We start from the raw sequence: 23,204 nt of genomic DNA, 5'->3' as shown, positions 1-23,204 counted from the left end.
GACGTTGTACTCTCCAGTTTCACCGTGCAAAATATGAGGCACGAGGCAAGAAACACGAGATGATCAGACAGAGTGTAAAACGTCCAGCTTAGATTCATTTATTTGGAGAAGATGGACAGCAAAATCTAAACATCCATCACAGTTTACAGGCCAACCTCCTCCTTACACTTTGAGGTGTTATTAGTGACATTTCAGGTGTGTTCAAAATGGTTCAGATAATCTGGATAAATTGTTGTTTTCACAACCTGTCCGATCATCTGAGATCACATCACATCACATCAAGATTTCACATATGCGGTTTAAATCATTTCAAAGATGCTATACTCGAAAAACATCCACACCCATAGGGACTTAAATATTATTTGACTATCATCGAAGCTTTAACGCAAAGTGGTGGATTTATTGCTCATGCTACAGCAGTTTTCATCACTTTATCACTCCACCCTGCAACACCAGCAATATGACTCATCCAACATGAAACCGCTGGCTGAGAACATAGAGGATCCATCTAATACCACGCTACAATACACAGCTGCTGGCGACCAGCTGTGTGTGTGTGTGTGTGTGTGTGTGTGTATGTGTATGTGTGTGTGTATGTGTGTGTGTGTGTGTGCGTGTGCGCGTGTGTGTGTGTGTGTGTGTGTGTGTGTGTGTGTGGCAGAGAGAAACAGACAGAGTGGACTGCCACATAAATCAGGGCATGACTAACACACACAGACATGGAGCTGGTGCAAGGATATTTTACTGCAGGCGGCCTTCTCCACACACACACACACACACACACACACACACACACATACACACACATACACACACACACACACACACACGCACACACACACACACACGCGCACACACACACACACACACACACACACACACACACACACACACACACACACTCACACACACACACACACACACACAGAGGCACTTTCTCTCTTGCTGTCTCACACGCACACATAAACCCAGTTTGAGTACTGACCACTATAGTTCCTACTTGCTAGCATGATACAGCAGCTATCCAGCCACCACACTAACAGACAATCAATAGACAGACTGATAAGCACACACATTCTCTCTCTCTCTCTCTCTCTCTCTCTCTCTCTCTCTCTCACACAAATACTATAAATTCACAATTTAATTCACTATAATTCTCTTAGTTTTTATAAATATTTGTTACACAGGGGTGCTTCCTTCCCTTCCTGCCCACATGCACCTGCTTCCCTTGTCTGCCTTCCCTCTCCTGCATGGAGCTGCTGACATGCCACAAGCTAAAAGTTAATGTTATCTGTTTAGTCCTGTTTTTCTGTCTGCCCGTCTGGATTTGCTGTACCCTCACCGCTGGGGGTCAGGACAGGGGTCTAACACTGGTCCCAACGTAAAGAAGTGGTTTAATCGAGGACTGCAGGTAGCTGAGCCCATTTGTTTAATAAATTGGTTGTTTATTATCACTGAGTTTCCCCCTAGCTTGAGCTTCAACACTCACACTTGCCTCCTCCTCCCCTTGCAGTTGTGTACTTCTTTGTGCATGTGTGTGTATTGTTGTGCAGCTGTGATCTATTTCCGTGCTTAATGAAAAAACACCTCAAGTTGCACACTCGCTGTCTACTGACAGTGTGTCTGTGGGGGCGTGTGCCTTTAAAATCTGTAAGATTCACATCAGTGTGCGTGCAGACACACACACACACACACACACACACACACACACACACACACACACACACACACACACACACACACACACACACACACACACACACACACACACACACAAAGCTAGAAATAGCTGCTCTATATTTGAATGAGTACAGTCAGAGTCAATGTCTAATCAATGTCCCAGCTTTTCTCTGTCGACTGCAGTCTGAAAAACAGAACACACGACAGGATGGATGGATAACATAGGCAGAGAAACATACACTCAGTATAAATGGATAGAAGATATCCCAATGAGGGGGAAAAAGTCAGAAATAAATTTATGGATGGCTCCTCTATCATTCGCTTTGTTATATGGAGCTGCATAAAACCTGTCAATAATCCAATTCAGTATTCACTTTAAATTCTAAACCCTGGGCTGGTCCTCTCATAATCCTCTGCCAGCTCCTTTCACACACTTTTCTTTCTTTCTTTTTCTATTACATCATCATCAACCTCAACTTGTCACAATGTCCTCTGAATTCATCCTAGAATTTATCAAATGGTCATTTCGAAGAATGGAATAAAATACAAAGATGTGATCATATCTGTCTGACATTAATCAAGTGAAATGAATTACAGTGATGATGTGAGGCCTGGCAAAGCCCGTTTTCCCATATTGATTCACCTGATCAAAACCCCTATTAGAGGAGGAGATGACGATTAAAAGAGCATTAACGTTTGAGATAATGGAAAAGCCGACCTGTTTTCCTAAACTCATTCCACATCCTTGCTCAGAATTAACCAAGCACACAGCACTCGTGATATCAAAAGTGTGACACTGCAGTTTGAACTGCTCTAAAACTCTCTTATCTCTTATTCCTGAGAAAGCAAAGCTTAATCACTGCAATGATCAGTCGAAGCAACAACAGCTAGGTTGTTAGTTAATATGGCAGCAGCTGAAAAAGGAAGCTCATTAGGATGAGCCTCACCCACATTTACTGATATGTAGTCTCTGACTTCCACTTGTTTTGTTAGTGATTTAAATACGGAGATTGATTTTGTGAAAAGTGATAGCAAAGGAATACCAGGAGGATATCCCCATTATTTTGCACATTCATTTTGTATACTATCTCTGCACATGCAATGTGAAAAAAAAACTGTATTCCAAACTCATACCCTTTTCCACCTAGTATGAGCTGCTATCACCTGTGTGATGTGCATCCCCAACCAAGTTCAGTTTAATCAAATGTAAAGGGCTACAAAGATGGCTGTGACCTAAAGGTTACAGTAAAGATGCACCTCATTACTCTGACTAATGCTCAATGTATTGACATGTGCAAAACCCATATACTCCCTTCAAGTCCGCTCATTAACTTGATTAATCACTATCTTAATTTAGCATGACATGTCAGCCAGTTGATTTTTACTCCACTGTCACTGGAAAAATATGACATGTTTTTAACTTTAAATGGAAGGAATTTGCAAGGCTCTGTTTCTTATGATCTCCCTGTGAGTGAAACTTAATGTTAATGTAACTGACAACAGGGTGAATAAACGCAACTCTGACAAAGAAAAACACAAACAAACTGAAGCGATATGCAGGTGAAAAATGAAAAATTATGGTGGGCAGCAGTGGAAGTGGCTTCAGGATGCATATTCAGTGTTTAACCACTACCACAGCATGTTGCATGTGCTTCCTAGCAAAGTGGCAACCAGCAGTGCGGCAGCCTCCTGTTGATATTCTAAAATACATCTCTTTTCAGACATAGTTAATTTTTGAAAAGAAGGCACAACCAACCACCTATACTTAGCCAAATGCAACTGAGCTGTAATGCCATCATAGCTGTATAATGATGACATTCACTTGCTACAACCCCTCATGAAGATGAAGGCAGAGCAGCATAAAAGCTGGAACAGTCCTCATGGTGCAATCCGTTGGAGATGTGACATTTCTGTATTATCACAGCTCAGATGACAGGTGACAGTGCAGGTACTTTAAATTCTTTGGTTAGATCAGGTTGTAAGCAAGTGAATTTAAAGCTAGATTTACAGATAGAAGACCAGGGGTTTTAACAGAGCCTACACACACAGTGTGATAATGCTGTGGCAAATGCACACCTCCTCAAAAATGTACACTGGGGCTATGTTGGCTGGATACCACTTACAGAAAAAACAAGAACTGTGATTGGAAAGCTTAGACTGCTCCCACAAGATTCACATGTTGTTGGAGATTGTTGATAGTGGAGATGACACCAAGCAAGCTGAAGTAAAAATCTAAATTCTGCCCTTTTCAGACATCTCACATCATACATACAGTATACATCTAGCAAAGCCATTGCCACTGCAAACCTTCTGCTTGCCATGATCCACGTTCTGTATCACAGGAGGTAGAGAACCTAAACAGGATTACTGCAGTGATTCATGACTCTTTTGTTTAGCTCTAACCAACCTATGAGCAGTGAACCTAATGTTTTTTTTTTCATGTCGATTATAGAAAAATGGCAATTCAGGGGCTCCTATTTCTGTAAGTTGACTTACAATAACTTGCATAGCTGCGTCAATCTTATCCACGCTTGGCACAGTTTTTCATGAATGCTGCTAGGTAGCTGCCTAGTCATGTAGCAAGATGACGCCCCCATTTTCAATCCTGCATACTAAGCCCTGGTTGTTCAACTCTTTCTTCTAACATTGGAAACCGCCATTTATGGGCGCCAAATCAAGCCTATATGAACCATCGAATGAATCAGAGGTTTGGATGGTGATTCAGAGGTCTGGAACCCACTTTACCCTGTATATGTGATGATCTATGTTTTCTCATATCCAGCCCAACAGACACACAAGCATACAAGAAGAAACTCTTACCCGTTATGTTCAGTTTATTATCTTGGGTGTTGTTAATGGGCGTTCCTACAGGGGGTGGGACAGCAAGTAAAAAATTGGTCTCGCAACTCCCATGATGTCTCTTAGGAGGTGGGGAAGATGGCATTACAGGTGACGTCATTAACGGGGATGACATCACTGTCGCCACTGCTGCTGCAGCCTCTGTGCCGTCTGTGACCGTGAGCGAGCGTCGGACGGCCACATGTGGGTAGGGCGGCCTGGGCGGGCATACTGTTCCCATCAGGGCGAAATTTGGCACATTGGGCATCATCAGTTGTGAGCCTCCCATACCAGTGGGGTACGTTCCCGCCAATACCATGGGAACGGACAGATGTGAACAGTCAGACATTGCGCGTCTCACCGCAGTCCGCTGTGGTAGTTGACTGCTTTGGCTAGTTTTTGTCTCTCTGTTTAAGGTAGCACATGATCCCACTCTTCCATCCTCAACATGACTTAAATCCTGTGACAGGCCATGAAAAGCAATCCCACCTGTTACACCTCTGCTAGGAGGAGTACTTGACCCTACCCTCCCCTTTTCAGTACGGCTTAAATTTTCTCTTTCCACCTCACTCACCCCTACATCACTCACCCCAACACCGCGAGGTAGGCCTGCTCTAGGCCCTGCAGTGGCACCAGCTTTACTGCCTGTTAAATCAGCAGCAAGAGCAACAGTACCAGTAGGCTGAGTTACACTTTCCTTTCCTAAAGATGGCTTGAGAGGTTGATTTCCGGTTAGAACTGCAAAAGAATTTTCTTTCAGACTTCCAAGTAGGTCTCCAGTTGTAGAGGATGTAGTGGATTTCTTCTCATCCTCTCTATTTCCTGGATTTGATCTGGTACTTGCAGTTAAACAAGGGCTCAATGACACTTGATTTCCCTGGATGTAAAATCCATCTTTGCTGCATGTAAAGTTTTCTTGCAGATTATTTTGTTCAAAGTTTGGGTTTGATGTCGGCACAGAGTTCGGAATGGATCTCCCGGGTGAGATAGACGGGGAAGGTAATGAAGAGGATGGGGAAGAGTGGGAAGAAAGGGGGCTGCAAGGGCTTTGTCCTGCACTCCCTAATGTCCCTCCTGCCCCTCCTACCCTATGTCCATCCTCCCTCTGCCTCCCCCCTTCAGTCTCCTCATCCTCTATCTTCAGCACTGGCATCTTGAAGATCGGAGTTCCTGGTACTTCGGCCACCGTCCCAGACATTGTCCCCTCAGTCCTGCCCTGCCCTAATTTCACCTTGTCTTCCATCAAAGTTATTCTGGAACCCCCCTGTATGGCAGCGGCAACCTGCACCCCTGGTACCATCTGGCCTTGGCAGTGACAGTCACTGTGTCGGTCAGAGGCTGAGCTGGAGGGCGATAGTGGAGAGGAGGCCATGGCCACAGGGATACTGGCACCAGAGAGGATACTGGGAGGTTTGCGTGGCTGTTGATGTTGTTGCTGTTGTTGATGCCCACTGGAAGGCTGTCCGTACCCAGTGTTACCACTGATAATGCCAGGCTGCTGCCAGGGTGAGCCAGACAAGAAGGACATTCTCCGGGTCTCTTGTCTCGTCCTCTTGTGTTGCTCCTTTTTTTTTTGTTTTAGGTTGGATTCTTATCAGTCTCTTCTCTTCTCTCTTATTTACTCCTTCTTCGTCTTTTTTGTCGTCTTTGTTCTTCTTTGTCTTCAGTTGTTCCTCCTGTCTCCTGCTCTTTTCTGTCTTCAGTAAGTGCCGGTTTACTCTTGTCCAGGAGACAGAAATGTCCTCAGTATCCAAAGTATGTTGAGCTTGGAAAGTACAGGAAGCAACGCATCTTTTGTATATTTAAGGTAATGCCTTGAAGTTATGTGTGTGTGTGTAACTGAGCTGATGTGTGAAGCGTGTGTGTGGATGCAAAATGCATGCGTGTGTTTACAGGCGAGGCAAAAGGAGTCTGTGTGAGAGAGAGTGAGTGTATGTGTGTCTGGTCGTCTCGGCTTCTCTCTGAGCACTGCACGGATCAGCTGTGGGGCTAAATTGCACCTTGCTCTCTCTCTCTCTCTCTCTCTCTCGCTCTCTCTCTCTCTCTCTCTGACATCACAAAGTCACATGACCACCCGGAATATTCCCTCATTCGCTGGAGCAAAATTTCAGCATCTAGCCCCTAGCGACAAGTGTGCACAAGCATACACACATGGAGACACAAGGTCGCACAAACACATGTATAGTGGCAAACATGCCTACATACACATCAACAAACAGATCAATGGCTCTCACAGTTACTCAGTTGCCATATGACAGCCACTGTTCACATGTTGATACAGAGTGAGAGACACAAGGAGAGATTAGTGAGACATCACTGACGGCTGTAATCATCCTGACGAGGCTCTGATTGCACGTGTCCTTCTAATAGCCCACGACTGGCCACAGAAGTAAAGAAAAAAAAGTGTATATTTTCAGGCTATAATTTGACTTCATGAGACGATATTGTGTGCGCACGAACGAACTGTGTGCCCTGCTGCAAAGTTCCTATTTTCACACAATAGAAGTTGTTCTATTATATAAAAATAAGCAAGTTGATTACATTGATTTATTTGATAGCGAGCACAGGCAGGGCAGGCCTTTAAATTCTGGGCTGTGCTGGTGGCTTGACTGACTTTGAAGTGCAACATTTTTCAAAGGTTGGCACTTTGGATTTATAGGAAGAGGTTACAGATATCTTTTCTGTACATACGAGATAAAAGAAGGAGGGAAGTCTTTAATGAGTTGAAGTCCAGAATGGAACCATTAATATTGAGTTAACTTAATCCTGACTTGCATAGGCTCTTAGAATTAGCACTTTGATATATATGTTTTCAAAGCAATGTCAAGCAAATACAAGTTACAAAAAATACAAACTGGCTCATTCAGCACAATCTCTAATATTAACACTGAACAGTTTCAAACTTGGGTGTTAAAAATCAACTTGAATGGCTTCCAGCTATAGCTTGGATAGAACAATTACATTTATTCATTAATTGGTTTTGTTCTGTGGACAGAAAAAATCTCCTCTGATTTAACAATGGAAGCAGCTGTGGACTGTCCGTCAACTCAACTGAATCACATTGATTTAGCCCAGAATCACAAAGCTACACACAGTTTGCTTCAAGAAGGTTTACAGTCTGGTCAGCATATGGCAAGCTTTTTCCTTAGACCCTCACTTTGAATAAGGATAACAGATGGATGGACAGACATGCAATAGATATTGTGTTTAAAGATTAGATCAACAAAAAATCTCAATAAATACAAGTGTTGATGACCAAAAAAAACAACAACAAAAAAAAAAAACAAGATGTGGACTGTGAGCCTATTAGCACACTAAGAGTGTAGCACAAAGTCAGCTAGTACAAGGTCACTTCACATTATATGCTCAGCACATGATGGCAAAGAGCCAAAGTAAAGTAGCGTCTGAGGAACTAAGTCAAACATTTAGTCTATTTTCTTTGAGATGTTTTTCTCAGGACCTTAGGACAATTCAGTTTTACAGTAAACTCTTCAGGGGGCCAAGAATGCAAAGAGATGATTTGTTTGCTAACACGATAGCCCTAACAAATTAATAAGCTAACTGTCAATACTAACTCAATAATTTTAAGATTTTTTTGGGGAAACTCTCTACCATTTAGTACTCTGAGATTATTAAGTTTTGGTTTAGTGTGTCCAGGGACATTTAGACCTATAATAACTGTTTTGTTTTTTTTCTTTTTCTTTTCTTTTTTACCATGTGGGGGAATGATCACAACACTGAAATATCATCACCTTTTAAGTTGATATGGTGAACTTACATTGCAAAATCATCATTCATTTACAGTCGTGTTTCTGGCTACCTGATGAATGGGAGTCCAATAGTCACTCCCTTTTAGCTCAGTTTTTGGTCTCTACAGTCATTTGATACAATATTATGCAAAAAATTATGATTAGAGCCACTTTAAATATTGAGCAAATATACCAAATGGAGAAAAACTGCAAAGAACATCAGGCACAAGTTGAAGCTTACAAGCAGTAGAAAATAATTTCCATCACAGTCATTTTGAGAGGAAATACACAGGTGTAGCTAATAGCATTAATTGTGGCTGCATTCCAGTTGTGAGCGCAAGCATGGCATGGCTCTTGGGACATTTAAATGGAAGTGGGCCACCGGTGTGAAAAAGGCCTACTGCTGTTTTTACTTCATTGAAGAACAGCTTTAAAACTCAGGTTTTGAAGTCTATATCACTGTTAATGGACACATAAAAACATGGGAAAATCCATGATGCTAAATACATAGTTAACTGGAAAATGCTAACCCACAGTTCAACTATCAATGAATGTGACCTTCTCTCAACTAAAAACTCCTCTTCAGGATCTCAGGAAGCAAACAAAAATGCTCAGTTTGAGATTTAATGCAACAGCTGGCTGACGCATCTTGTGTCTAATAGACAAGCTCAGTGATTCTCCAAGAACTGGAGCTGCTGTCGGCTCCGAGGAATGACCAGCCTGAGAGCCAAGCAGTTTGATGGTGGTTCTATAGAGTAGACAGGATGGAGTTGGAGAATAATCCTATTTTGTAGAATGGGTGAACTATGAATTAGTAAACAAGGTAATTGATGATCACTCTTGGGACAGACTGGACCTCTTCCACTGGTTAGTAATATTAAATGTGCGCATTTTCTGAATTCATTAATATACAGTGGGCCTGACAGGAAGTTTTGGTGGGCAAGATGTGGCCCGCAGGCTGCCAGTTGTCCATCACTTTGGTATGATAATGATACCCCTATAACACACCACTAATCAAATTAAGTTGAAATCCAATGCCATCTCATTTAAAATATAGACTACGACTACAGGAAGCTATGGTGAGCTGAGAGTGACATAGATTTTATCTCCTCCATCCTAAAAAGAGCTGGAGCCTTTTCACTTCAGGAATGGTGCAATATCCAACTACACTCCGCTCAGGATTTGGACTACAGCTTTGCAAGGAGGATTAAAACTGTTCTGACGGCAAAGGGCCTCATCCTCCACACTGCATCTCTTTTCTCCACATTTTGCCAAGCGCTGACTTTACGGACTTACTGAGAAATTGTGTGTAGGAGCTTACTATCAGTATTACATTACATCTAGCTAAAATTGTAGGCTTAATAAGCAATACAAGGTGAAATTTACAACTACATTCTTGGAATTTAACTGATGCCGTTTAACTGAAGCTGTGCAGCACTCATATCATCAACTCATTATGCTATGCAGAAAGCATTAATTGACTTCAAGGAGTGCAACCATCTGGAATTCAGTATTCTCTCTTGACAGAATCTCTGCTGGAACTGATAATTCTTCTGGTTGCTTGAAGCATTGGGCAACTTTTCCCAAAGACCAAGGTCATGCTGAAAAGGGGATGTAACTCACAATATGCAGTACACAAATCCCAGAACGAGGGCAGTTGTTGAGGACTACCTTACCTCAGTTACTCCGCCTGTGTAAAGGCTGAAGGGGGCTAACTAAGCAATATTCCAGAATTTGAGAGGTGGGTGAACAGTGCTTATGTGCTTATGTGTGTTATGCCTTTGAGCTGCATTTCTTGGGATCTTAGTGCCTTCACAATGTTAAAGTGAAGTGATGACACAAAAAAACAGAAAGTGTTCAGTGTTCTCAGAAGACAAGGGGAGATAAAACAGAGGTAGAAAGCACTGGCAGCTAGTACATGTGTTGTCAGTGGTAAATATCTCCAGATATTTGATCTGTCAGTGAGCCAGCTTAGGGTCCTGACCCTGCTTCTGAAACAGTATTTTAAACAAATGGCCAGAGTTTTTCACTGCACATGACAGCTGACTGTCCCCCAACAACCCCACTTCACCCCGAACACACCAGAGGCCTGTTCCAAAATTACAAGAGCAGCTTGTCAAGCATGACTGAAAATGAATGAGTATTATTACATAATCCTCCATAAACAATTTGTCTACTGTAACCACAGAGGGAGAGGGAGAAAGAGAGAGGAAGAGGAAGACATTAGAGCCTTGTTCAGTTTCAATGGACTTGGAAAGGGTAGGTGTTATGCAAGAAATCCAGCTGATTCTTCTGTTAAATGTTGGGACCTCACCACATGGATTAACAAAAACAGGCCTGCATTTAAATCCAAAAGCCTGATAGGGAAATCATTGCAGGGAACAAAGAAACAGAGCCAAAATCACACCTAAGTATAAGATTCTATATGACTCAAAATCCTGGTCTCCCATTGGACGAGACCCACGAAGGAATCCTGACGACACAGCCATGACATCATCATGGATATAAGAATCAATGGGCCCTGCTACATGTCATATTTCCACTGCGATGTGAAGTTGCTACAGGAGGTCTATTGTCCCCAATCAAATGTGTGTACTTTACTTAGCTTTAGCAACATTCTCGCCAGTCAAGTAACCTACTTTTTGTGTTCACCAAACACGCTTGGATCCTCAAAATGATCAGCTGTTTGTGTACGAAGTCTGAGTTGAGTGTGCACGCCGGGTTCCTAAGTGATAAAGACACAGTTATTGTGTGTTGGCAATTGAGACTCTTTTTGCTTTGCTTTGAATGCTGTTCTCTCTCCCTCTTTCACTAACCCACACATGCGCACATCCACGCGCCTTTACAGACAACCTCATACAGACAACTTGAAGGTGTGGATAGAGGTGGTATAACTCAGCTCTGCTTGCCACCGTCTTGTTTTGAGAGATGTGTAAACATGTTCATGCAACACACTTGCTTCCTGCCTTTATGCTTGTTGGTGTAGTTGGACAACAAATGTTTATTTGATTGAAGGATTACTGATTGTTGTCCATGGTTGGTTACTGGTCCCTGATCTCAGGGTGGTGCCCCATTAATATTCTTAATTCATATGAATACTTCTTTGATATTAATGCAGTTGTTGGTATCAGTAAGTGTCCTTATCTATCTACTATTACCCGAACCTGCTCCTATCAGATCCTAGCATAAACTTTGGGACAGACTCAGAGGTGGCCTATGTTAACATTCAAGTAGGTTCTCTGGTTAAAGTAGAGAAAGTTGTTGCTTTGACAGCTGAGGTTGTGACATTTCAGAGACAAGACAAGAGCAGGGTTGAAACTTGGAAGACACAAAGGACTAACCCCTCTGCATTCAATTCTCTTCACCAACTGTTATCACCTTCATGTGAGAATGGATCAAATCAGATGTATGTAGGTTCATTAGGTCTTTGTTGAACTGTCATGTCTGAAAGCCTGTGGAAGTGACCTTTAGCTAGTTGTCATTGCTCTGTCCAGTTCACACTGCTGTGGAAATGTTTCACTTCTTCCTCATGATGTCCCAGAAAATCCCAACCAGAGATTTGTTTGATTTAGGTTTGGCATTTTGCTTGTTGAATAACAGTCTAATCTTCTTGAGGTTATACATTAAAATGACTGTGTAGTCATCATAGTCACTGCCATTTTGTTTCATTTCATCATTTAGCCTCACAGTGTGGTCATGTTGGCAGTGTCTGTTTGGGAAAGGGAGGGTTAGTCTACCCTCACCAATTTGCAATGACTAACGTATTGTATCTGGCATTTTCTGTCAAAACTGATGTGCTACCTCTAAAATGTGAGACCACTAACAGTAACTCTAAAGATAATGTTTTTCATTCTGGTCTAAGATATATGCTGATCTAAGAGTTAAGTGCAACATGGGTTTTCAATGTCTGTCACTATGGGCCCCCCGAGACTCCTCTACTGTAAGTTGATGGCACATTAACAGCATTTTTATTTGTTGGTAATGACGATAAACAGACAACTACCACTGGATTACTTTGATGCTGAAGAAGACTAAAAAACCTGATGATTGTCAGGCAAATTCTGGTTTTGCAAGGAATGCCCTTTTCTCTGGTTTCTAAGTGGATTTATGCACAATTATTAATGATGGACATTGGAGATCCTCGTATTCTCAGAAAGTGTCACACTGAAACTAAAAATATATGTATCATCTTTGACTGAGTTTTGACTCAGGAATACAATTTGTGATGCAAATTGGGTGCTAAAGAATACCTTAAATAATAATTAAACAAAATAAAAAATACAAAATTAAGACACCTTAATTTAAGGTACCATGAGCTGTGTTACACTGCCACTCCTGCAGCTGATGACGGAGTTGATGAGCCGCTAAATCTTACCTTCCCACTGGCATGCACCTGTCTCTTCCTCATGCAGTCTCTCCCTCTGGCACCCCACAACTCTCCCGTGGCACCCTTGAGAGGCACGCCTCACAGTTTGAAACTCCCTGACATGCAATAACCTTCACAGCTGTGTCAATCTTACTCATGCTTGCAGTCATATCTCTGTCCCTGTTTTTCTGTCTCTAGCACATGTAAATGATGTCACCATTTTTAGCCCCACCTACGTAGCTCTGATAGAATCTGATTAGTAATTCAAAGGTCTGGAGGCAGGCTACCATAGTCCAAAATCATCATGGATACCACTTAGTATCCATGTTGTGGAGAATGGATTCTAATCGTGATCAGATGCTATGGCAGAACAAACTAACATTCATCATACAATTACTGAATGGCTAAAAATAGCGTGAAAACTGACCTCGTCTTGTGAAAGTGCCCTTATTTCGTCTTCTCCCTCCTCTTGGTCTGTTGTCCATACTCTCTTTTCTACTGTCAATAACTTTGATAAAAAGACTCAAACCATCAATGAATGTATTCAACTAACAAGTATTCAAAGCCAAATATATCTTCTTTCTCTGTGCCATTGAGCTCTATCCTTGTGTAAAAACTATGAAAAACACATCAGTAAGCCACACTGCTGGACTGGGTGACATGTTCCTTCATTACCATGAACACACACACTGTGGTTTATCTTAACTCAGTCCCACAGGGAGGATTCAGGAGCTTCAGGAGGAACCAACATTGGGATTTGCTGACAATGAGAAAGTTTCTCCAACAAAATTATTGCTATACAAAGGACCAAGTGCACAAATTGCAGTGAAACAGATCATTTAGAAAAAATCTATTCCTCTATTTTGGCTTTGCACCAAGGGTTGGGACAAATATATCGGCTATTAGCAGAGTAACACAAAGAGGCCAGCAACAGCCAAGAGAGGCAGCAGGGAACACAGCGTTGATGAATTAAGGGTTCATTTTGACTAAACCAGAGTTGGTGATTGTTGGAACACTGGAGAGAAACCTCAGAAGGTGTGAGTTTGTATTTTTCTGTTTAGCAACGACAACAGGTGTGATAACATTTCCTTTCTTGACATGTGCAAGATTATTCTGTAGTTTATTACAGTAGGCTAATAGATACATGCAGAGAACTCACTGCTTTCACACATCTCCCAGCTTGACTGTTAATGTTTTGATCTCTTTAGATTTTTTAGATTACTGTTTATATTAAAGATATTTTTTGTAGTATGCACAATAGTTGCAAAACTGACCTTGCTTCCAAAATGCTTCCAAAATTGGAATTATACACATCATATATTTGATTCCATTGGTCCAGCTTTCATTACTTCCTTTCATTAGTATGCAAATGGAATGTCGCTGTATTTAGCCCATGATAGAACTGCTGTGAGTTTAATAAGTCCACAGCAAATCATGTCAGAAGAGTTTAATGATTATAAATTTGAGGTTGTTAAATGTGACTCCCCAAGTGAAACAGTAAAAATCTCTACAACTTTTCTAAAACTAACACTAACAAGCTAGACCACAGAGATACTCTGTGGGAGACAAGGACGACAAAATAAGTTCAAAAGCTGCAGAACGAAATAACAAGTTGTATATTTAGAAGAAGCAGCTGAGGGCTTAAATTAAATCTGTGGCTTTCTGTGCAGGTAAAAATTACAGAGGTCACTGTAAGTCCTCCTTTTGAAGGTCACAGACTGTTGAACATCAGCTGGAGATGGAGGAAACAGAGAGGGAGGACGCTACAGCTGGTTGCCCATGACGCTGGGCAGAGACAGAGAGAAGGGTGGGGGATGGGGGGGCGTGTGGGGAGGGGAGGAAGAGAAGGAGGGAGGAGGCTCTTGTCAGAGTGTTTCTATTTTTACTCTTCGACCTCACTGACTGTCACACCCAGTCCACCCCTTCTTTATCCCTCCATCCCTCACTCGCAGAGTCTCTTTGTTTCCACGGCAACCGCCTCCCATGTCTCCCTGACAACGCCCCCCCCCTCCCCTCGCCACCAACACCCCACAGCCCCCTTGCTCCCCCCATCAATCGCTAATGCAGTGATTATTACGGTGCTGCAGCAACACAGGGAGTCTGGGCAGGAGAGGGGAAGATGTGACGTGGATGGAGGAGACAGAAAGGGCAAAGAGATGGAGGGAGAGGGAAACTGGAGGGATGGAGGGGGGAAAAAAAAGGGCAAAAGTAGAGAGAGATGGGAGATGGAGGGGGGAAGACAGAGGCAGGGAGACAGTGGAATCCAGGAATAGATAAAGATGAGAGATGATGAAGGACAACAGATGAAGGTAACATTTATGGAGGAAGGGAGGACAGGGCAAACAGAGTGGAAGTACAGAAGAGGGGCAAAGAGATGTTAAATGAAGAAGAGAGGAAAAGGGTCAACCAGACAGAAGAGTGGAAGTAGAGATAAAGATGGAGATTGAGGTGAAAGGAGCAAGCAAAGGACAAGAAGAAAAGGACATTTCCAAAAAGTCTCCACTAGCTCATTTCTTACTTCAGTCGCTTTCATCTGTTCTGGCTGTCTGTCTGAAATAGGTTTAAAGGCCCAAAACCAGTTTTAATTAGATAAATTGGAGTTGAAAAAGGATCAGAGAAAGAGTGTTGACCTCATGTTGGTAAAATAAAGAAAACATCAATTAGGAGACCTACATAATGACTTCAAACAAAAAGAGAAGACTGGCAGCTTGTCTGGCAGCAATTTATGTTAGATGTCAATGAGTCAGATTTGGCAGGAAAGCAGGAGGAAGGAAGGAGAAATTTCAGGCATTCTGGCAACAGCAGATGGGAAAGACCAAAAGGCCAAAAATCACTACACAAATATGCAGCAGAGAGGACAGACAGACCTGAAGGGAATAGTGCAAATATGGACTAAACAAAGAAAAAGATAACAAGGAGGACTGATACAGATGTCCATCTTCAACCAGGTCATTAAGGTGTCCTAAATGAGATGACTCATGAGGAAAATTCTGCCTTAAAAGAGAATATGTTTTCATAAATCCACCCTGGATTGGCACTGATGGATAATCCTACAGACCTATTAATCAGGCTTGTCAATAATCTGCCATGTCCCAGATGTCATAATGGCACCTTGAAGGAACAAATCACCCAAAACCAAAAGAATTTATTCAACCGGTAGCAGTTAAAACTCAATTCAAGATAACATCAGCAAAGAGTTTCCCTGGTTCCACCTCGACAGCGTTGCTTTGAGTGCAAAGAGCACCACACGTCATTTCTTGTGATCTTTTCCATGACATTGCTGTTTGCTGATTGTGTCTTCTGGGTTTGATTTTCAGACATTGTACCTCCAGAATCAAATGCTGCTCAGCAGTTGTCACTATCTCACATTCCCAGACCTCTCATGACACAACATGAAGACAAAACTAGATGTATTCACTGTGATGGATTACCTAATGAAATAAATGGAAACCAATGTCTGCTACACAATCACAACCTTGGCCCAACAGATACTGCATTTTTGAGGCTGACGTTGATATTAACCAACCAACAAATGATGTAAACCCCACTAAAAACAACTGGAATGTCATTTTACTTATCGGCCATCATACACTGACACCAAAATATCTGCAATAAGCCACGTCAGCCAAGATAGCAGTTTGGTTGATTTATCAGTCCAGCTTAGTAATATATTATACTATTGTATGCTTACACTTTGATGATAACTGTTGAGTTTTCAGTTAACAGTTTGATTTGTAACGCGCCAGAAAATTATAAAAAATGCCATTCACAATTTCCCAGAGCCCAAACTGGCATCTTAATGTTTGTTTTGTCTGCTAACCAGTCCAAAACCCAAAGATATTCACTTTACAGTGATGTAAAACAGAAACAAAGCAGAAAACTCTAACGTTTGAACATCTTGAAGTAGAGAATGGCGGCCAATGTTGTTTGGTTAAACCAACCTAAATGGTTCATTTAGGTTTGTCTTGATTAACTAATCAGAGACAAACTGAAAAAGAAATACAAATATGTCAATATTATATCAGAATATGCATTATATCATATGCATATTTGTGCCTTGCCAAACACTGGATTCAGATTTGGGAATATTCCTAATCCATGGCCTGCCTGTGTCATGCTGCTGTGCCATGTCTTTGCCACCAGGAGCCATTTACCTCTGATGAGCTCCTGCTGTTTGTAGACAGAGCTGCAGTCCTCCCAGCAGACACCTGATGGAGCCAACGAGCAGACCTGAGGCTCACCAACCCCACCTCACAACACACTGCAATATGATTTATCTGCAACGTTACACTGCCAACCACAACACACGTGGGTCTCCAGAGATTATCTCAATGTATAGTATTCACTTTGATTCACTCTCACTGGCTTGCTCTCAAGGACAAAACCAGGTCATTGCATCTTGTGTGTGTGTGTGTGTGTGTGTGTGTGTGTGTGTGTGTGTGTGTGTGTGTGTGTGTGTGTGTGTGTGTGTGTGTGTGTGTGTTCACACTGCAAACCCACTAACTGACTGGCAAAAGGTGGTTACTGCTTTGCTTTGCTCACAAGAATGGTTTCTGTCTCTGACACACATGCACCCGTGTGGCTGAATGATGACAGAGCTGGCATACACACACACACACACACACACACACACACACACACACACACACACACACACACACACACACACACACACACACACACACACACACACACACACACACACACACACACACACACACACACACACACACACAGTAAAGGGTCAGGGTGTCCTTGCCTTATGTAAGGGTGAAATAGTCCCAGCCATTAATATTGCATTTGAGAGCAGATAGCGAGATGTGAAGGCTGAACACAGGTTTATAAATAGAGACAGAGCAGATAAAGACAGAAGAAAGAACTGACGCAGATAGAATCATAGACTGACAGCAGATGTGTACCAAACCTTAAAGGTATAATAAGCAACATTTCAGCATTCGAATGTCTCAAAACAGCTAGACCCATGTAACGTGTTTTGTTGACATGTGTACGTAAATCAGCTCAAATGTTTCCAACAATGTTCAAACCAGGAGAAACCCTTAACTTTATTCATGGTAACAGTGTGTTTCATTTGATCACCTGTCAGTGGTGTCATATGTCCTCTACCACCTCTAGCGGCTATAACTTCCAGGGAAACACAGGAAACTTCAGTTATGAGTACCAGAATGAGGAAAGCGTCGTTTAATATTTTACCTTGTTTTGTGAACAACAGAATCCCACAATGTCATCAAACTATGTTTTTTCTTATCATTATTTGATTGAGCGACCCATTGTGTGGGTCTGTGTAGGTATACTTTGCATAGAAGACTAAGGAATTACAGTTTATGAACATCAAACACCACAGCAGAACCTCCAGTCATGACTGATTCTAATTATTCCACCATTTCTTGCTGGATATCTTTAGAAGACTGCACTGTACAGAGGACTGCTTGTTTGTATCATACTAACACTGAAAGCATCAGCGGCTTCAAATTGCTTGGTGTGCACATCACTGAGGACCTCTCTTCTTTCTCGACACTCTGGTCCAGAAAGCTCACCAGCGGCTCTATTTCCTGAGGAGACTGAGGAAGTTTGGCATTAACATCAGCATCCTCACAACCAACGCGCCATCCAGAGCTTGCCAACGGCCTGCATCACAGGCTGGTACAACAGCTGCATATTACTGCAGAGAGTGGTGAAAACAGCACAGTGCATCACTGGCAACAGACATCTTCCACCAGCAGTGCCTGCAGACAGCACGCAGCATCATCCAAGGACCACAGCCTCCCAGCACGCAGGCTGTCCTCCTTGTTAGCGTCTGGTACATGATACAGGAGCATGACTGCACGTACCACCAGACTCAAGGACAGTTCCTACCACCAGGCCACCAGGCTCAACTAATCCAATCACTTCTTATGCTACCTATTACTCATTTCCAAGTCAGACAGGTCAAACATTTTAGTATGAATAACCATCATCAGTGTGCAGGAGTCTGCTATTAAACCAAAAGATCAGACTCTACTGTAGATGTAGACTTATGGCTGCAATGCTTGGACATAGATTTTCCAAATGAAATATCAATTAAATATCGTTATTAAAAAAATCCCAGGTGAAGAAAACAGTGTTTCTTCTGGCAGTGATGTACTGGCCATCTGGCACACCAGAACAACTTATATAAAAATAATTATCCTGTATTTTGTCAGGAAGTCACACTGAGATCAAGATCTCATTTACAAGTGAGACCTGAGTACACAGCTAAACAAACAAACAAAAATAAATACAAGTAAGCACCCCTCAGTCCTTCATGTCCAGACACACTACAGCAATGACCTGAAAATTGAAAATGTTCTTAGTATTGGGAAGGACCACAAACTTAGTTATTACCACTTTACAGGCTATGAAATATTAAAAGCTCAATTTGTAATGGACCAGTCCCATGTTTGACAAATAACACACTGTACTGTTTGCACTCTCGCCTTAATAACCTCCATTTTTCAAATCCCATGAAGGTTGTGTGATTGTGCTTTACCAGCACCAGATGTCAGTCAAGTCCAGCACTGAGGGAGGACCAGCCACAGAGCAACACATTCACCCTGGAACAACTTAGTGCCGACTGAATAAGCTAAGTAGACAGGCTGGATGGTCCTACCCTCTGCAGCAGAGACGGCATTTAAAGAAACACAAAGGCACAGACTCAAAGCCAAGAGATGAATGAAGCGCCTCAGCATTTCTTCAGATTCACTGTGATTTCTACAGATGAGATAGAATCCAGTTAAAGGTGCATTTGCTCTTGGAACATCGTCATCGTTTGTTGAGTATACAAAGCCTCACATTTCTCTAAAGTGACAGTCTAACAACAGCTCATGTGGTGTGAAATGTGACAGAATTATCTTGCAAGTAAAACCATCTGATAGACACTGGAGGACATGCCATGATAAAACCAGCTCAGTGGAATAATGGCAATAGCTCAGTTCATTCATAATTGCAATCCTTTGCAGCTTTCACTCAGTGGAAAGTGACAGTGATAGAATGGAGATGCCTTCACTGTCACTGAACGTTGACCCATAGCAACAACTGGGGCACTGTGATAAAGTCACATGTGATTTTGTATATACATTGCACATTCAAAAATGTGTTTCATGTATGGTCATAGTGAGCTTTACCTTTGACCACCAAATTCTAATTTGTTCAAATTTGCATCCAGGAGGATGTTTGCACCGAATTTGAAGAAAGGCGTCCCTGAAATATCACATTCAACAGACTGGGACAGACAGATGGATGGATGGACGGACAACCTGAAAGTATACTGACTCCAGCTGCAGCTAACATGAGGCATGAAACCCTTACCCCCACCAACAGACTCTGAGACAAGTGAAGTCTCACCAAATGGACCCTTTGGCAGCAGACAGCACAGCACAGGTGTAAGTAATAACATTAACGACTGGCTCCATTCCATTAAGCGTCCCAAGTAAGGTCTGTAAGTGATGTCAGTGAGTTAGCATGCACAGTATTAGGACCCTTGAGCGGGCTCACCTAAACTGAATGAAGCCATCATTAATGTTATTTCTTCCCAGTGTGCTTTTCCTGCTTTGACAAATGAAAAGCGTCCAAACAGCCCTGGACATGCTCCACATCTACTGTGCCAAATTGGTCCAACACTAGATGTCACTGTAACACAATTTTCCAATTATCTTTAGACACTACATGTTGATTTTTTTCAAACGTCATCAAATTTGCGGTGCACAACCGGTACGTCTGGCGATATCGTCTCACCAAATCTGAAGAAAATCTGTTTATGTTTCTCTCTTTTTTTAATTTAATGGACAACAGCACTCAACTTTCCATAGCTATGCTATGCTCCTGGCCTCCCAAACACCCCATGTTTGTATAACATCAGTTCCAGAATATATTTCTAATGCAAACACATGTTCCTCACTGAGGTAGGTTACAGACAAGCCTTACAGTCAGGATGCAGTTTGTACCAAATCTTTGTATTCTTAAAGCAAAAGCTTTCATGCCTGATTTTAATCAGTTTTAATTGTTTATATGCAAATCCTTCACTACCATATCTGTTAAAACTACCTAGGAATGTGTAAATAAATGAATAACTATTCATCGCACAATCACAGTAAGACCACTGTGGGGTCATAAGATGCAAACTGAAAAAAGTAAACTTGTCTTACCTGTTGTTCCAGATCACATGGTATCACGTGGCATTATGAAACAGAAAACAAGGGAAGGGGAGAGAAATAAAAAAAAAAGATATTCAGTCGGTTCAGAATCATTAGTCCAGCATCAAACCTAACAGTGTCTCAGCGTTAATACTTCTGTTACAAAATGTAAATCATGAATGTGCTTCAAAACTCCAGTCAGAATTTCTGGAAGTTATAGGACATTTTAGAGATGTGTCACTATAACAGCTAGTAGGCCAGCGTGAACAAAAACACCATGTTAATAAATGCTACTATGTCAAAAGAAAGGCCTACAGTATCCAGTTTGGAAGCTAAAGCTACAGAATCAGATTCAATTAATTGATGAACAGCAGTTAACACATATTTCACAAACAGTGTCAAGTACTGGGTCAGATATTAGTAGTGAGAAAGGGCTGAGAAGAAGCATAGAGAGAATCACACTAAAAAATAAGGCTTCATTCAGCAGACTGTGGGATGTAGCCAGAGACAAAGTACTTAAAACTGAAACCCAGCACTGTCAGGAGGACAAAGCATTAGACGGAGGTCATCTCAGGGTTTTCCCCAGTGTACAAGAGGTCAGGCAGGCCAAAAGGGCAGCTGGCTGTCACACTCATGGGGGCGATCAGTTATATTTGTCAAAGTTATGTCAAACACATATGTTTTTTTTTAGATATTGTCAAGTGTCTGTCATTCTGTTGTAATAACTGGGGGAAACCCTGATATTTGAAGGTGATTGTCATTTAGAATAACATACCAGACAAGCAGACTCTAACCTGGACTGGATTCAAATGGGAACAAAGACTGATTTTATAAACCCATAAACTGCACTGGATCGTTGCATTGCACAAGGTCACAAGATATTACCAATCAATTCATCTCAGTTTAGATACTGTAACTTTCTGAGCTTGAAGGTTTATTCTTGACCTTGAGAGCACACTTGGTGGCCACATTCTAAGTTACACCAGTACAATCTAGTGCAGTCCAATGCAGCTGTTCTGCAGACTTGCCAGGTCATAGTTAGTGATGGTATTGTACTTGACAACATTATTATGGCAGAGCTGTTGTATTGAATTGCAAAAGAATGTACAAGTTTACCTAATGAGAAGGTCACTGAGTGCAGCAGTTTGACAAAAAACATCTTAACTTAAAGTCCTTTACCAGAGCTTTCAGCCATATCTTGTGGACTTTATCACTGCGTGGAGTTTTCTCATGTAGATGGTTCAGTTGTCGTCATGTGACTTGTTTGGTCACTGACCGGTGGTCATATATTGGCAGAGGAAGATATTTGTTCAGGGGACCTTGAGTTAAGAGAATTTTTCCTCAAACTGTAACTCTTGTCTAATGGGTGCAAACACCATACCATATTCTTAAGAAATCTCATGACACTTGATTGAAGTGTTTTGCACACTTAAAAGATATTAGCTTACTCCAATCCGGTCTTCAGTGGATATGTCAGATATGTCATGTCAGTGCATGCCTCAGATTTGCTGCCTAAATCTGAACATTCTACGGGCTCTTTCAATTAGCATTTCTGCATCTTCAGATCAAAATCTTTGATGACCCTAAATGTGGCCAAATACATTATTAACAGTTGCAAGAGACACAAAATAAAAGCAAAATAACCCAAGAGGCACCAAGAAAATTGAAGAATTACAGATTGTGCCTTACAAACCTAAACCATGTTTTACATTATTGGTCAACTAATTGTCAACATCTTATCACACAGCCATGTATCTAATGTTAACTGTCTACTGTTAACTTCTCCACTATTACACTAATTTGGCTCTACACAGTTGAGAAACTGTAATATTACTGATTTTATGAAGCTAAAATGCATTAGCAAACTAGCTTTGCGATGCAAGGACCCAGGTAATGTTTGTGTTCATTAGACAGAGAGGAGATAGTGGGAGGTTACACAAGCAGCTGACAATCAGATGAAACAGTAGACAGTGGAGCAAGCATAGATAGTGAAGCTATCCACAGCAGGTCAAGTAATGAAATTGTTATGATCATAGTTACAGATAAACAGAGGCAGGCAGAGGGAAATCAAATCAGACAGCATATCACTTCACCCTTGCAGTTTTGTTAAAATAGGGCCCGACCATCACAGTACACTTGTCTCCCATACTCACGCCAGTAGCTGGGACGAGTGATATATCTGGACACCAATGTTTCTTTGGTAAATTTCTGTGATAAAATCATATTTCTCATGGATTTTTAATGGCTATAAGGAGCAGATTTGTGTGTATGTCTGTTATAGATGTAAATAGTTTAAAAAGTGATTCAAACATAAGCTGTTCTACATTTATCTGTCGGGCCCTGGTTATTACAAATACATAAAGGAAAGGATCAAGCACCAAGCAGGCCTGGTGTTCAATGGAC

At 41.7% G+C, this 23,204-nt stretch overlaps 1 protein-coding gene across 2 annotated transcripts in view; it reads right to left on the bottom strand.

Annotated features, from left to right (window-relative positions):
- The window catches only part of LOC139339273 (microtubule-associated protein 4-like), a 108,698-nt gene that overhangs the window by 32,935 nt on the left and 52,559 nt on the right, over positions 1 to 23,204 (bottom strand). Inside the window, exon 1 of one of the 2 annotated variants that reach the window (XM_070974807.1) lies at positions 4,501 to 6,488. The exons of the other annotated variant lie outside the window; for it this stretch is intronic. Coding sequence (XP_070830908.1) covers positions 4,501 to 6,046 — 1,546 coding nt within the window. The 5' untranslated portion in view covers positions 6,047 to 6,488. Of the gene's footprint in view, positions 1 to 4,500; positions 6,489 to 23,204 lie in introns of those variants that run through there. 2 annotated transcript variants of the gene reach the window in all.

The sequence above is a fragment of the Chaetodon trifascialis genome, chromosome 11, assembly GCF_039877785.1.
Source record: "Chaetodon trifascialis isolate fChaTrf1 chromosome 11, fChaTrf1.hap1, whole genome shotgun sequence".
In the NCBI taxonomy this organism is placed as follows: domain Eukaryota; kingdom Metazoa; phylum Chordata; class Actinopteri; order Chaetodontiformes; family Chaetodontidae; genus Chaetodon; species Chaetodon trifascialis.
This window is presented reverse-complemented; position numbering and strand designations above follow the sequence as displayed.